The 14781-nt window shown below is 41.5% G+C and overlaps 1 protein-coding gene across 18 annotated transcripts in view; it reads left to right on the top strand.

The window, feature by feature from the left end:
- Positions 1–14781, top strand: part of ZNF711 (zinc finger protein 711) — a 41855-nt gene that overhangs the window by 25432 nt on the left and 1642 nt on the right. For 8 of the 18 annotated variants that reach the window (XM_082323217.1, XM_082323215.1, XM_082323216.1 and 5 more), the window contains 4 exons: positions 482–619; positions 2036–2083; positions 2665–2808; positions 3273–5001. In XM_082323217.1, coding sequence (XP_082179343.1) covers positions 482–619; positions 2036–2083; positions 2665–2808; positions 3273–4450 — 1508 coding nt within the window. In that variant the 3' untranslated portion in view covers positions 4451–5001. Of the gene's footprint in view, positions 1–481; positions 620–2035; positions 2084–2664; positions 2809–3272; positions 5002–6542; positions 9894–11656; positions 11904–12806; positions 14780–14781 lie in introns of those variants that run through there. The other 10 variants (XR_014229339.1, XR_014229341.1, XR_014229342.1 and 7 more) reach the window with 10 other exon arrangements.

The raw sequence follows: 14781 nt of genomic DNA on the forward strand, positions 1-14781 counted from the left end.
AGCTCATCTTCCCTAAAAATAAAGAGCAGGCTATAATTATTTTAAAGTCATGTGGATAAATGCACATTGTGCATACTGTATGCAATCATTTCATTATTTATATTAAATTTAACATGTCCATGGATGAAGTTAATGAGGTTAGTCAAATTTCTCATTTTTCTGTTTTCCTACTGTGAATTGCCTTGTTTAATCAGCTTTCTGGCAAAGTGACAAATAAATGTCATCAGTTATAAGTTTATAAGTTTGTATATTTGAATTTATGTTGGTATTCATTTTGGATTTATATTTATTGATATGTGTTTTCTCTCTTTAAGGAATGTCTGAATAAACAATGATCCCCTAAGGGAAGGGGTGGTTCTAAATGCCAAAGGAAGAAAAGTAGTTTATAACGGGTATCAATCAGAGTGAGAGCAAATTAAATGAAGGAAAATTTAGGATGAGCAGATTAAAATTAAAGATCTGTTCTTCTCCTTTAATCCAGGCTGTGCTGAAATAGCAGATGAAGTTTATATGGAAGTTATTGTAGGTGAAGAAGAAGCTACATCGCTTCCAGACACACAGCTTGAAGACGCTGGTGTGAATAAAACTTTTGTCCCTGTTGCTTGGGCTGCTGCTTACGGTAGGAATCTGTATGCTTATTTTCTGAAAATACCTTCCATTGTTTTCTCCCTAATCTAGCTTCACAGAATCTCTGTGCAAATGTGATAATTTCTCACCTTTCCCTAGGGGTTTGGAAACAGTTCCTTCTGATCTTCTAGAAGTGTCAGTTAGTGGAGTTGATTAAATGATGTGAAAAATTGTTTTGACATCACTCATGACCTTTACACATAAGGTCCTTAGTTTGTTTGCAGTTCAATATGAAGAAAATAATTCCGTTTTTACATTGGTGGGGTTTTTTTCTAATGCTGGCGTGTCGAACAGTTACAGATTACTTTAGCGGTTGATTGTCTTGCATACAATGAATGGATTGCTATATCTTGAAGTAGACAGGAAAGCTGTTAGGAGAATTCTTACACTGTTCTTGGTTCCAGCTCAGATGTACAGAGTGCGTGGGGTTTAATGGTTGTTTAAGTTGGCTGTTGAAGATCGTACAAAAAGAATAGCCTGAAGTATTTTACATTAGCTAGGAGGAAGGGGAAATAACTTTTAAAAGGGACTAGCAGGAATAATTGTATATACGTGTTCCTAATAATTTCAGTTTATATGCCTGTTGCAAGCCTGTTAGTCCTTCAGGTTAGAAACAAAAAGAGAAAAGGTAATTTGTTCTCTGCAGACACGCTTCAGATAGTAGAAGTGTCTTATCAGGATATGTTGCGAATTCTGAATATTCATTTATTTCATTTTTTTTTTCTGGGATTTTGGCACGTTAAATCTATGTTAAGAGGGTATCAGGTCATCCATGGTTTATGTTATAATTAAGTGAGCAAGTTAGTTAAAATTCATTGGTGTAATATTTCTGAGCGCAGTCATTGGGCCGATAAAGTGGTTTAGAACCACCGAGCCTTGGCACATAGCAGTAAACGCTTTCAGTCCAAGCTGAGGAATACGCTCGTAAGGTGTTACTGCTCCGTCTCCCAGAACTTTGTAGTGCCTCATATAGATGAGTGCTGAGCGGCCGACAAGGTCCAAGTCGTCTTATCTGCCTGGTCCTATCCAGAAAGATAAAGTACTTCGATCTCAAGAACAAATTGTGGATTTCAGTTAACCTCATTTCTGCATTGGTATCTGAGGTGATGTATGAGGTTAAAAGTTTGCAGAAACAAGCATATTAATTACGAAAAGCGGGAAAGACAGTCAGCATGGTAAGCGTGCAAACACAGCTTTAGTGGATATTAACTGTTCACAAAGATGTGATTTTATTTTCTGGGGCTCATAATTGCAAAATACTGAACTGATGGCGGACTGCACATCTCAGCTCAGATAGTTAAGCTGTTGCTTATTAGCCGAGTTAGTTTTCTCTCGTTATCAGACTTTCAAAGCCGTCGTCTTTAAAAAGAATTTTAATTTATAATGACTGAAATACCATTTTCTGCAGGAGACGAAAGAAGACTACCCAGAAGATACGAAGATGGTCAAGCGGCAGGTAAGAACATGTAACCGTGCTTGGTACAGCCTTAAAACTACCTTGCTGTCTTTGAAAATATATACATTTTTGTGTCAGTTCTCCTAATCAGTGAATGCAAAAAATTATCCATAAAGTATATATTGAAGGACTCCACAGTCTTTCTCTACTATTTTGAAATGAAAACAGTTGTAGGTGTGTTGTAGGCCTTCAGAGTGGGTGGGGAAGTTGGGAGGATCTGCCAGGTTTTTTAATCTAGTTTTGTAGTCAGAAAAGAGAGAATGCAGTTGTTAAGAAGTAAAACCAGGTTAAGTGAAGCAACCAGCATAGCTGATAAGAGATTAATGTCTTGAGAAGTATGAGAAATCAAGGAATATATTTGAAAATTAATCAATGTTTAAACAACTATACTCTTGACTTTTGCCAAAAAAGTTAGATAGTGCTTTATACTGGCACTCTTCTTTTTTATATATGTTCTTTGTAGAGGAATGGGAAATATTTTTTTTTAAAAAAAGTAGATATACTGCTGTGCAATTCCAGTCATCAGTCCCAAAGAAAAAAGTTGTTTAAGGTTTTTTATGGTGTCTAATTTTTGTTTCTAGGAAATAACTTGGATACACGATTAGAAAACAAAAACGGTAATGCAACACAATACCTGCAGATTTGTGATAGCATTAGCACTAATAGAGTGCTAAAACAAAAAACCAAGAAAAGGAGGAGAGGAGAGGCCAGGCAATGGCAAACAGGTAAACACTGTATGGTTATGCATATTGTCATGGAGTGGCACTTACTCCTGTACTATTCCTTTTATTTTTTTTAAGCTGATGCAGAATTAAAAACTATAAATGATGATTTGCGTATTTCCTGTGTCCTTCCCCCCTCCAATTCTGTGCATAGAAAATGTAATAATTTTTGCTCTTCAGAGTCAGTACGCTTAGGGCTGATGCAATTCATTTGAATTTTGCAAGCTATTAAAAAGTAATTGTGGATCTATTCACTGCGCGTATGATATTACTGATCTGTTTGAGCAGTTTCTAAAACAAAACTATATAAACTATAGGTGCTGTGGATTGGTTGTTTTTAAACTACTGAACCATTCTGTCTGCTGCAAGTGTAAGTGCATGAATCTGAACAGCAGTTGGCTGATTTAAAAGTTCTTAATCAGTAAATTTGTTTCCTTCATAACTTGTTTTTGTTTGTTTAAAAACAGCTGTTATAATAGGTCCTGATGGACAGCCCTTAACAGTTTACCCTTGTCATATTTGTGGGAAAAAATTTAAATCCAGAGGATTCTTGAAAAGGCATATGAAGAATCATCCAGATCATATGATCAAGAAGAAATACCAGTGTACAGACTGTGACTTTACAACTAACAAAAAAGTAAGTTTCCACAATCATCTGGAAAGCCATAAACTTATAAATAAAGTTGATAAAACCCATGAGTTTACAGAATATACAAGAAGATACAGAGAAGCAAGCCCGTTGAGTTCTAATAAACTCATACTGAGGGACAAGGAGCCTAAGCTACACAAGTGCAAATATTGTGACTATGAAACTGCAGAGCAGGGACTACTCAATAGACATCTCCTTGCAGTTCACAGTAAGAACTTCCCTCATGTGTGTGTGGAGTGTGGGAAAGGATTCCGCCACCCATCAGAGCTGAAAAAGCATATGAGGACCCACACGGGGGAAAAGCCATACCAGTGTCAGCACTGTGTCTTCAGGTGTGCTGATCAGTCCAATCTGAAAACTCACATCAAAACCAAACACGGGACTGATCTGCCGTTTAAATGTGAGCACTGTCCCCAGGCGTTTACAGATGAAAAAGAACTGCAGCAGCACACAGAGTTATTTCAAGGGCATAAGACCCATCAGTGTCCACATTGTGACCATAAGAGCACCAATTCAAGTGACCTGAAGCGACACATTATTTCAGTTCACACAAAGGATTTTCCCCACAAATGCGAGGTATGTGAGAAAGGCTTCCATCGTCCGTCTGAGCTCAAAAAGCATAGTGAAACCCATAAAGGTAAAAAGATACATCAGTGTAGACACTGTGACTTTAAAACATCAGATCCTTTTGTACTTAGTGGGCATATCCTCTCAGTTCACACCAAGGACCTGCCTTTTAAATGCAAAAGATGTAAAAGAGGATTTAGGCAGCAAAATGAACTTAAGAAGCACATGAAGACCCACAGTGGAAGAAAAGTTTATCAATGCCAGTATTGTGAATATAGCACTACGGATGCGTCAGGCTTTAAACGACACGTAATATCAATACACACGAAAGACTATCCACATAGGTGTGAGTATTGCAAAAAGGGATTCCGTAGGCCATCTGAAAAAAATCAGCATATAATGAGGCACCACAAAGAGGCCATAATGTAATATATGATCTCAAGAAGGAAGCAATTTAGAAACTGTGATATGCTAATTGGGGAAAAAAAAAAATCTCATGAACTGTTTCTCCTGGTTTCAAAGCTTGATATTAAATCATAACTTTACATTCTTTGTATTAAAAGTCTTAAAAGTATTAGGGTTGACAGGGGATCTCATAGCCCTATGATTGTTGCTTATCAGAACCTAAAGAGCACTATAGAATGCAGAAGGATGGATGAATGTCTTAAATTTGCAGAAAGATGGATGAATGTCTTCAGATTGGTAGTGTTACACATTGTTAAGCTATAGAAGACGAAACGAAGAGGATTGTGTTACCCATTTTGTCAGTAACAGCATTTGTCTCCAATATGAAAACAGTTCAGATACATGGCGGGGTTATTTACAAATTGTTTGCAAAGGCAACCGAGTCTTAACTTCTTGTGCAGTTTTGAAAGGAGAGTATTAGTCAGTCACTTGAGCATAACGTTTTTAAATCGTGCCTGGAAGTTAAATTCCAGAACTGGTCAAATCTGGGGGGGGTGTCCCTTTTTTTTTTTTTTTTTTTTTTTTAAAAACAACATTTCATTGGGAAACTTTTTTGTTTCCTTTATTAGTTTAGGTCCAACAAGTAATTTTTTAATGGTTTTCAAAGCTGCTAACCTATTTCATTGCAGGATATGATGTTTAAAATATAGCATTATGTTATGATCTCAAAGGTGGTGTTCTGGTGCTAGGGTTAAAGATGTGTATGTATATAATTTCCCTTTTTTATCTGAAACTACAGTTGAATGTTGTTCGGTATGGCACATATAACAAAATTAACTTCGAATTTGACCTTTTTTTTTTTTTAAAGGATAAAATGGATGCAGCTCATAGTGTTGTGACTCAACACTAATTTTTTTTTCTTGCTACTTTAAAATCTTCTCTAAAAAGAATATTAAAAACAAAGTTGGAAAATGTAGGGGTTTTTATTTTATTAAAATTCAGAGTACTTAGAAGTTCCTAGGGCAGTGTTCTTAACAGGTATGACTATTATTGTCCTACCTCCTAATATGAAATTTTCCATATAGACATAAAATTGCACCTTTTAATCAATTCTTTAAAAAAATTCTATACCATACTATAAACATGCATTTTCAATCTGTAAGAAAGTATATATGCAGTATTTAACCAGAAAAATATGCTGCCACTAGAGTTTGGAGGTGGATCTTCAGTTTACAGTGTATACATTTAAAATATGCATCCCTTTAAACAATGCTTTGTGTTAGCATGCTGCAAATCAAATGGCGCTTAATATAACAAGCTGGTCTAGGGCTATTTAATGAAAAACCTGTTCATAAATGTTATGCATATAATGTGTATTTTTTACTTTTTTAGTTGCTTCATGTTTGCACACAGCTGTTCACATGATAAATTGTAACTTCATGCTATATTGTGGCTTTGTGTTTCAGATAATGTTCATATTTTGTTTTTGCACCAGATGAGAATCAGTTCCTTGAGAATAAATTTTTTTTATATTTCTAAACTTCAGAAAGTTAAATTTGGGAAATCTCTTAGAAAAATACGTGTTTTATGTGGCTGTAAAAAATGATGTACACGCTGTAAAATAAGATTGTCACTGTTATGTGGGATTATTATTTCTAAATGTGTTACTCATCGTAACGGACATAAAATAAAACGCATCTCTTGCACTCCAAATTTTTTGGAGTTTGCTTTTCATTTATGGTGTTTAGGAAAGTCATTCTGTGTAAATTTGCCTAATATTTTTAATTACATTATTCACTAGTTAACATGTAATAACATTTCAAGTAAACAGGTTACTTGAGGTGTGTTTATCAGACTACGAGGGGAGAGTACTGGGGTTTTATTTGACTGACCCTTTAAAGTTACAGGTAACGTATTTGCGCTTATTTGTAAAATAATTATCGAATGCGATACTGACATTCCTTTGAAATTTTTTCCTTTAAGTAAAGAGAATATAAAGCTTCTCACTTATTTTGGGAAAAGCCAGGTAGGTTTTGTCGTTTTATCTGTGTAATAAGAACAGCTTGCAAAATGAAATACTAAAAATACTGCTGTCTTAATTTCCCTCTCTTTTTAGAATACTTGAATTATGGCATCAGTAGTAGATTAAAAACTTTAAGAAGACAGTGTGATGTTAAATGAACTCTTCATCAAGGATTTCCAGCGGGCTTGTAGCCAGCGAACTTGTGGGTTTTGTACTAAAAACCAGAGGTGATGCAGGCGTGAACCCGTTCATCTGGTTTTTGTTCATAGTGCTTTTTCTCGTGTGCCCAGCAATCAGAGGAGGAGGCCGTAGCATTCAAAAAAACCTGAGAGATTAAAGTTGTGGTGTTCTGACAATTTTAATGCTTTATTCCTGAACGTTATATTGAATACGTAGCCTGAAGGAGTTTCTTCGTAGCAGACTGAAGATGATCATTGTGACTGTGACAAAGCACACATCCCTGCTGGCTCATTTTTCCACCTTACAGATGGACGGCGTCATCAGGTACTTGAGTATTTTAACTGTTTTCTGTAGCCACCTTCTAGAAGGACGTAATCCCACGTTGCCTCGGCGTCCCTCCCCGTTCCTGGGGTACAGAACAGGACGCGGGGGCTGGAAATGGCAGAAATGAAACTCGTGGAGAGGCAGCATTTTAGCCAGCGGTATGAAATAATGCTGTTACGCGTTGCGTTCAGATCCCGTTTTGATACCCTTTGTTATTCACACTTGGTATTTACTGGTGAACTATATTAACGTTTACATTTTACAATGTATGTTTGAGGATGACAGTAGTGTTTCTTCCAAGGAGTGCAGTGAAAGGCCTTGACCTTTACATATCTGGTAGTTTAAAATGATGTATGTGGGTTAATTCTTTCTGTGATGAACCATCGTTTAGTGTACGATCGTTGTTTAGTTCGGAGTCGGTGAGTGGTATCTGCTGTTCTTAGGAGCCTGGTACGCTGTGGGGCATCAGGTTTGTTACCTAGATTTTCTATTGCATCTATTTTTTTCTTGCCCTAAAACTACATACCGTAAAGGGCACAAAAGTTTTTTTTTTTAACATATTTAATGATGGCAGAAAATATATGGTGGATGCTGGATAAAAGTTTGTCATTTACAGCTTCATCATTACATTATAGAACGATTAAGTTCTGTAACTTTGTATTGCAGAAGCTGAAATTGTGTTGATGCTTAACGGTCTGTAAGTCCGCCTAATGAGATTTCTTTTTAATGAGGGAAAAACACGTCACACCTTTTGGAACGTTAAAATCTGTGAGGAGCATGTGTTTCACGATGTGAGGGAGGGAACAGCGGTTGGAAAAACCACAACTGTAATTAGTTATTATCAACTAAGGCACAAATATGGGAGAGTGTAGGACTTGAAGCAGGTGCGGACTGCTCCGTTCGGTCTCCTGTCTGTGAGCCCTGCTTTTTGTGGTGGCGGGGTGGAGAGACGGAGTTGTTCAACTGAGCAGGGTGGTTACAGGCAGCCTTGTCCAGTGTGAAGTCTGGAGATGAGTTACCGCTTTTCCCTGGTTGGCTTATTGCATTAGCGTTTTGAATGTTGCTTTCTTTATATTAATTGTTTGTCTCTTCTTCTCTTGGCAGCGTATGGACGACGAAACCTAGCCAAGAAGACAGACTGCGGAAACGAGGTCGGTCAAAGAGAGGAAGAGCCTCGAGACTCAGCCCAGATGGTGTTAAGGTTTATGGATTACTACCTGTATGTTGTTAAATTCCAAACAGTTTAAAAAAATAAGTTTGTCAGACTTCTTGCTTGAGCAGTGGTTTTAAAATTCAGTTGCTTACAGTACTGCTGGGACAGTGTGTGCTTCTACTTGGGCCTTTGCTGGTTCTGACCAGGGCTGCTTGGATGTTTGTGACTGCGGCTGGACTTACGTGTTGTTCTGTAGTTTGAAATTCCCACCGACGCTTCTGCTCCTTCTTCCAGAATTGATGTCTTTCTGTATCGAGGGATGATCTGGATGTCGAAGCTCCTCGTAGCTGTCTGCCCAAGCTGGGTGGTGAGGAGGCAAAGGAGGGGGTTGAAGATGTTAGGAGGGCTCTGGTGGTTTAGAAAAAAAAGTAACATTGTGATGGATGGAAGGAGGAGGGAATCGACAAGAAAAGGCCTGTGCAGCGCGTTGCAGTGTGACACTGGGGCTGTGGAGGAGAGGAGGTAGGAGTTGGGGCTAGGGAAGGGAGAAGAAAGGAGCCTGCCTGCTAGACCAAGAGCAGCCCGAGAGGAGGTGGTGGTATATGCAACGCGCTTACTTTGTGTGTGGTGTTTGAGTAGTTTAGGATCTTGTTATATGTATTTTGTGTATGTGTTCATCCAACAGAAGATACAACTCGGGTAGAACCTTTTTTTTTCATCTTTTTTCCCTACAACCGTGTTTCCCTGGTAACTGAAATGCTGTATTAAAGCAAGCGGTTGGTTGGTATTCTTGGCATAAGATTTTACTAGGAAGAGGCATTTTAAATCTTCTGAAACGTAAGAATAAAATTTCACCTGAATCCTCGGCAGTTTGAGGCACAGTTCCTAGATTCTTTTCAGTGCACTTTCCCAGTAAATACTTCAGAGAATTTGTGATGGTTGTGGTGGCTGTTCTGTTGTTACCATGGGAGTGTCACTATTTTAAAAATGCCTCATGTCAAATCACAGTAAGGTTTGTGTCTCAGTACTTCCACAGATCCCTGCCCTGTAGGGTCTGTACTTCTGCCCTGCCCGGCTCCCTCCCCTGCGCTGGCAGCGCACGGCCTCCTGTTACCCGCTGGCGAAGCCTTTAGGATGGGATGAAGTGCTCCGCAGGCAGGTCCCGCTTACTCATTTTCAGAGCAGATGAGTTCCTGGGTGGTGTAGGAAGCGAGCGAGAGACGCCACCACCGGTAAGCCTTGCAAGTGTTCTGACTGAAATGTTGAGTTGAATGATAAACGTTGGCGGTATCGTATTTTGTTACTTGTCCTGAAAACTCTGAGTGATGTCTCCCATCCTTGTTGTGAAGTTGCACGATCTCTGTTCTAGTAGACAGGATCATCTTCCAGGCATGCTCTCCTTGGCCTTATGTATGGCTTGCCTCTTCCCGCGTTTCGGTAAGGCCCGGGAGCGCAGCACTGAGCTTGTCCCGCTGTTCTGGACCGTGTTTGCGTTTCCCCTCTGCCTGCTCCTGTGGTGCTGTCTGATGTACAAACACATGGTGGTTGCTTGAGCAAGCAGCGAGTTTCACAGACGTGGAAGGGTCGCCCTAAAATGTCAGATTTGTTTACTGTGGTTTTTTATTTGAATGATGGACTAAGAACTCCTAGAAGGCAGGAGCAGTGAAAAGTGATTCCTGTCTTGATCACCAGCTGTATTTTTCTTTCTTCAGGTTTCAAATGCCCACAATTAAAGGTAATGAAATGGAGAGAGAAGATAGGGAAGAACACCGGCAGAGTGCTCCAAGGTGAGTTACCTTGACGCGGTATTCAGAGGCTGTGTTGACTCTTCGGGCAGAACGCTAGAGGTGTCGGTAGCTTCCGAACCAGGGCTCTACTTGGCTTTTATTTTACAGCTGAGGCAGAGAAACTGTTTTGTGTTGCACACTGAGCTGTGTGGGGAGGTCAGTGACAGAAACCAGAAGACAATTTCCTCCTGCTCTTCAGTGTAAAAACAAGAAACCCTGCACGCTATCAAATCTGTTCCGGCAGCGGGGTTTAGTTAATAACTGCTGATGAAGACAGTCTAATAGGGCGGTGTGTGGAGGGTTGTAAATCTATGAAGTAAACACTGCCTTTGATTTTTCTAATTTGTTCCTGAAAAAATGCAGACGTCTTAGTGGACATACCTGAAATGGAGGTGAAAAATTACCTGGAGTATACTGTTCATAATTAGGGGGATAACTAGCATTTACAGAGATGAGTAAAGGAGAAAACTCTGTTTCTGTAAACTCCAGCAGAAATAACGTTAGGCAAATCAGTTTCAGTTCAACAGAGAAGAGGCAATAGCTGAGACTGCAGCAAATAGCATTTACCTTTATAATAAAAAATACTAGATTTGCTTTTTAAATAAATCTGGTTTGAAAACAAAGCCAGCCCCAAATGGCCATTACGCTTCATCTGCCAGTGTAATTCAGCTTTTTGGCAAGTGTCTATTGCTTTGTGTTACCTGTGGGTAAAATGTGTTGTTATGACCATCAGCCCTGTAGCATTTACAGCGTAGGGAAGTCTTAAAATACTCCAACAAGCCTGAGAGAAGCTGATCTTTGCTACGCAATACAGTGCTGGCATCTGTCCTTCCTAGTAGCAAACTGGGCGTCCTTTTAAACAGCGTGTCTGTTACCAGTCGCTTCCCGCGTGGGGAACAATCACGGTGGTTTCCGATTCACCATCGTGCCAGCTGTATGTGCAAAACGGCTCGTTTGCCTAATCACAGCCTTTGTCATGAAAGGGTACCGCCACGCCCAACAGCTCCCACTGTTCAGAGCCTGCGTGGTTCCGGCCTTCCAGGGCGTTCGCTGCTTGCGTTACGCTGTTGCGTGGTCTTAAGTCAGAGTTCAGGCGGCACTGGCTGGTGGGGCGGCACTGGCTGGGGCGGTGCGTACGTACGCTGCAGCCCTCGCGGTGGCTGAAGTAAGGCAGTAAGTGCGCAGTAAGGACGCCCGTTACCGACTCCTGGTTCTGCTGGTCGCAGCTTCTTCCGAGCTGCTTGTGCTACGCTGCCAGCCAGGCCCGGCTGGGCTCGCGGCAAGGACCAGGGTAAGGCAGCAAAGTACTCTGCGTCTCCTCCAGTCGGGATAACGGCACGGTTAGGCACAGGTAACACTAGGATGGCGTTAAACAGAGGTGTTGTTCTTCCTCTTTTCTGTCTTTTTGTTGTTTAGGTCACCAAAGGTGAAAAGGCATTAGATGGCAGTGTAACTAAAATTATTTATGTATTGGGATGGAATACGCTGCGACGCTATGCTGTGTCATTAGTATGTTAGCCCTTTACTGAAGGTGTAGGTACCTTCTATCTAACGCTATACAGAAATGAGGGGGGTTATCTTAGTAATTATTAGTAATTATAAATATTATTAGTAATTATCTAGTCATTGTTGATTTCAGAGGGACAAGGCACTCCTCATTCAAACAAGGATATTTAATTTTTAACTAATTAAAACCTCCTTCTATAGAGCTAGGCTGAAGTGAGTGGTGTTTGATGGTGCAAACTCTTGCTTGGCTTCTGCAGCTGCAGGCCCGCCTTAGGCCGGACACACGCAGAGAGCAGCGCCGTGAGCAGCTTCACACTTCCTTCTCCGCGTTACGAAGAGCGTGAGGTCAGCTCTGACATCGCGGCATCGAGTGGAGGACGGGCATCGGGAGCGAGAAGAGGGACCTGACGCTACTCCGTTACTTGTGAAGACTGACGTAGAGGAACGGGCCGTCTGAAACAAGGCAGCACCACACCACCCGAGCAGCCCCCTCCAGCCTGTCAGGTACGCGCCAGGCGTTTCCAGTACAGATAGACAGGATTCAGAAAGTTCCACTTCGGTTTATTTCATGGGTACACATAGCCTACAGTGTTCTTTCGCCATTAAACATTTCCTTACGATATGTATTATTTGAATAGAAATCTACGTCTGCAGAAACAAAGCAAAGCAAGAAGCCGACGATGAAGAGCTAGCACCTTCTGACTGCATAGTTTAAAACTGCCCCTATGATTCTCTGCACTATGTTGCTTAGACAACTACTTAGTTACTATTAATACCAAATCATTCTGAGATCATTTCAGTGGTCCTGCAAGGAGCAAAAATTGTCAGCGGAAGGTTGGTCTGATAATGAAGCTTAATCTGCGAGCTATTTTCATACTAAGTTTTTCTATATGAAAATAGACCAAGTTCTTGACATTTTCAAGCACAGCAAATAAATACTCGTGGCTGGTTTGGGGGCTTATACGGGCTCAGCTGAAAATACATAACTCTGAGGTGAACAGCGTTCTTTAAAATTGGCGTTTGCCCCATCGTTTCGCTGAACTAGATAACAGCTCTGGTATTTGCCAGTTTGAGGAGCTGTGCATCGGGAGTGACTTAAGTCATTTAACTTTGGGTTTCAGCTTCCCACACCGAGGCAGATGTCAGGGAAGCGGTTTTCAGTGAGGGATTTTTAATGTTCCCCATGAAGGTGGTTTCTGGGGTTTGCTTCATCCTCAATAGGCAGCAGTAGCTAAAAGGGCAGTCTGTCAGTCTGTCTGTCAGTCTGTCGGTATTGAACCCAGCCATTCGGTACATGTGGGACTTAGATCTGCACCGCGCTCACTTCTCAGCAGGAGCAGACAGGAGAGGAGAACATGGCCAATAGCGCAGAGGGAAAGGTTTCAGACTTCTTCCTTTGTCTCTTAGATCGCTCCAGGACTGGCAGGAGAAGGGGAGTTAGTCGCGTCAAGGAAAGTGGAAGCGCACAAAAGCAAGGCATACCGTGCTCTTCTGAGCAAAAAGTAAGTGCATGGAAAAGTACAAATAACGTTTGTACACAGGTGTTAGTGGCAGATTAGGGACACAGGTCACCGCGTTCTTTACGGTGAGGTTGAGACGGTCTTTTCCATCATCTTCGTGCTTCCACGTCCTTAATGTCTTCCCCAGCCTTTCTCACTGTCAGACCGAACCTTCGTCTGGTGCAAACGAGCAGAAAGTAAAGCAGTTTTAGTTGTTGTGAACGCCTTTGAGCAGCTCTGATGGCTTAGGGATTTCTTTTATTCCTGAAAGAAACAAGCAGCTTGTTAGAAGAAAATACACAAACTAACTTCTGTACATAAACCAAAACTATCTGGTATGTAAGGCATGCCTCACTCAATTAAAGGTGTCCGAGCCGGCACGATTCGCTGTCTGCAGTAGACACACACCCAAGGACAGTAGCTTTATTTGTACTTACAAAAACAACCAAGAACAGGAAGTTACCAGATACCTAAGTAGTAGGTATTACAGAATTTCTACCCCAGAAGTTTTCTCAAATACAGGTAGGATCACGGTTAAAAGGAACATTTAAGTGCTTTCATTGAGCGTCCTGAAGGACGGAGCACGACTGGTAACCAGTGCCTGACAGACCCTACCTGTACAGGCTGCCCGCTCTCGGTATGAACCCCGCGCCGGTCGGTAACGGAGGCAGGCATCAGGATGTGCCTGACGGTACGTGAGCACAGAGAAGGTACTTGTGAAGCCTGGAGCCCAGGTGAAATTGGCACCTCTCAAACTTAGCAAGTTTATCTTGCAGCAAAGTAATTTTGTTTCAGCTGGAACTTGCACTAGTAATTGATAGAGAGCTTGGGAAACTGAAAATACAAACAGTTCTCGTTTATTTAATGATACTGATCTCATCGAATGCTGAGTACACTCATCTTCTCAGTTTTTTATAATGGAAAGTACGACTTACTTTTCAAGTAAGCTCAGAAGGGAGGGGGTTTTGGCTTTGTTTTTGTAATTTATTACTGTTTAGTTCCTTGACATTTCACTAGGTTTTAATGCAATTGGATGAGTTTGAGAGATCAGTAATAAACGCTGCTGTGTGCCAGTGACCTCTGCCTTTTATGTTCTTAACCCTGCCCCAGGTAACATACCCAACACGCCAGATGCTTTACCCTTCGGCTACTCGGGCTGCTCACGTGAGTGTCTGGTTTTTGGTCCTGTCCCCCCACAAAGCTGCTCCCTCAACACTTGTTTGTCTGTGCTGCTCTGCCACGCTCTGCCTGCAGACAGCGTCGCCAGGCTGCGTGTTGCGAACTGGCCACGCTGATCGTCCTCAAGCCTCTCTACCTTGTATTCAGACTTGGCACCGTGACCTTGTCCCCTGAAACAGAAATCGCTTCTGCAGTCCTATGTGCTATTTTTACTTTGAATCGCTCCTTAAAAAGTCACCACTCTTCCGCATTTTCTGGGTTAGCCGCTGCCCTGTTAAGTTTCGGGGATGTGATGCTTGCTTTTCATATGTTGTAGTAATAGCCTGGAGTCATTCACGCTGGTGATTCAGAGGAATACTGCCCACCCGAAACGCTCCGTCACCCAGAGCACAGCCCGGACAAGCTCCCGCCTCCCTCGCTCCCCAGGACGGCGATGCCCGGCAGACCGCCCCGTGCGTGAGGGCAGGGGCTGCTGTGCCGCCAACGCCACTCCTCTCCTTAAAGGCAATTATGTGTCGGAGAAAACAATGGGAGGTTATTTTATTTATACTCCACCCAACACCTACTGCTGCCTTGCAACAGAGAGTACGGCCACTTTGCTTATTGCAGCCAAGTTACCTCAACCCTGTGGCTTTCCCTCAGATGTCCGTTTTGGCTAATACCGCCTCTGAAGTTAAACTGAGCACTTAGGCATTTCAGAGGCT

This window comes from Platalea leucorodia (assembly GCF_965183815.1).
Source record: "Platalea leucorodia genome assembly, chromosome: 10".
Lineage (NCBI taxonomy): Eukaryota > Metazoa > Chordata > Aves > Pelecaniformes > Threskiornithidae > Platalea > Platalea leucorodia.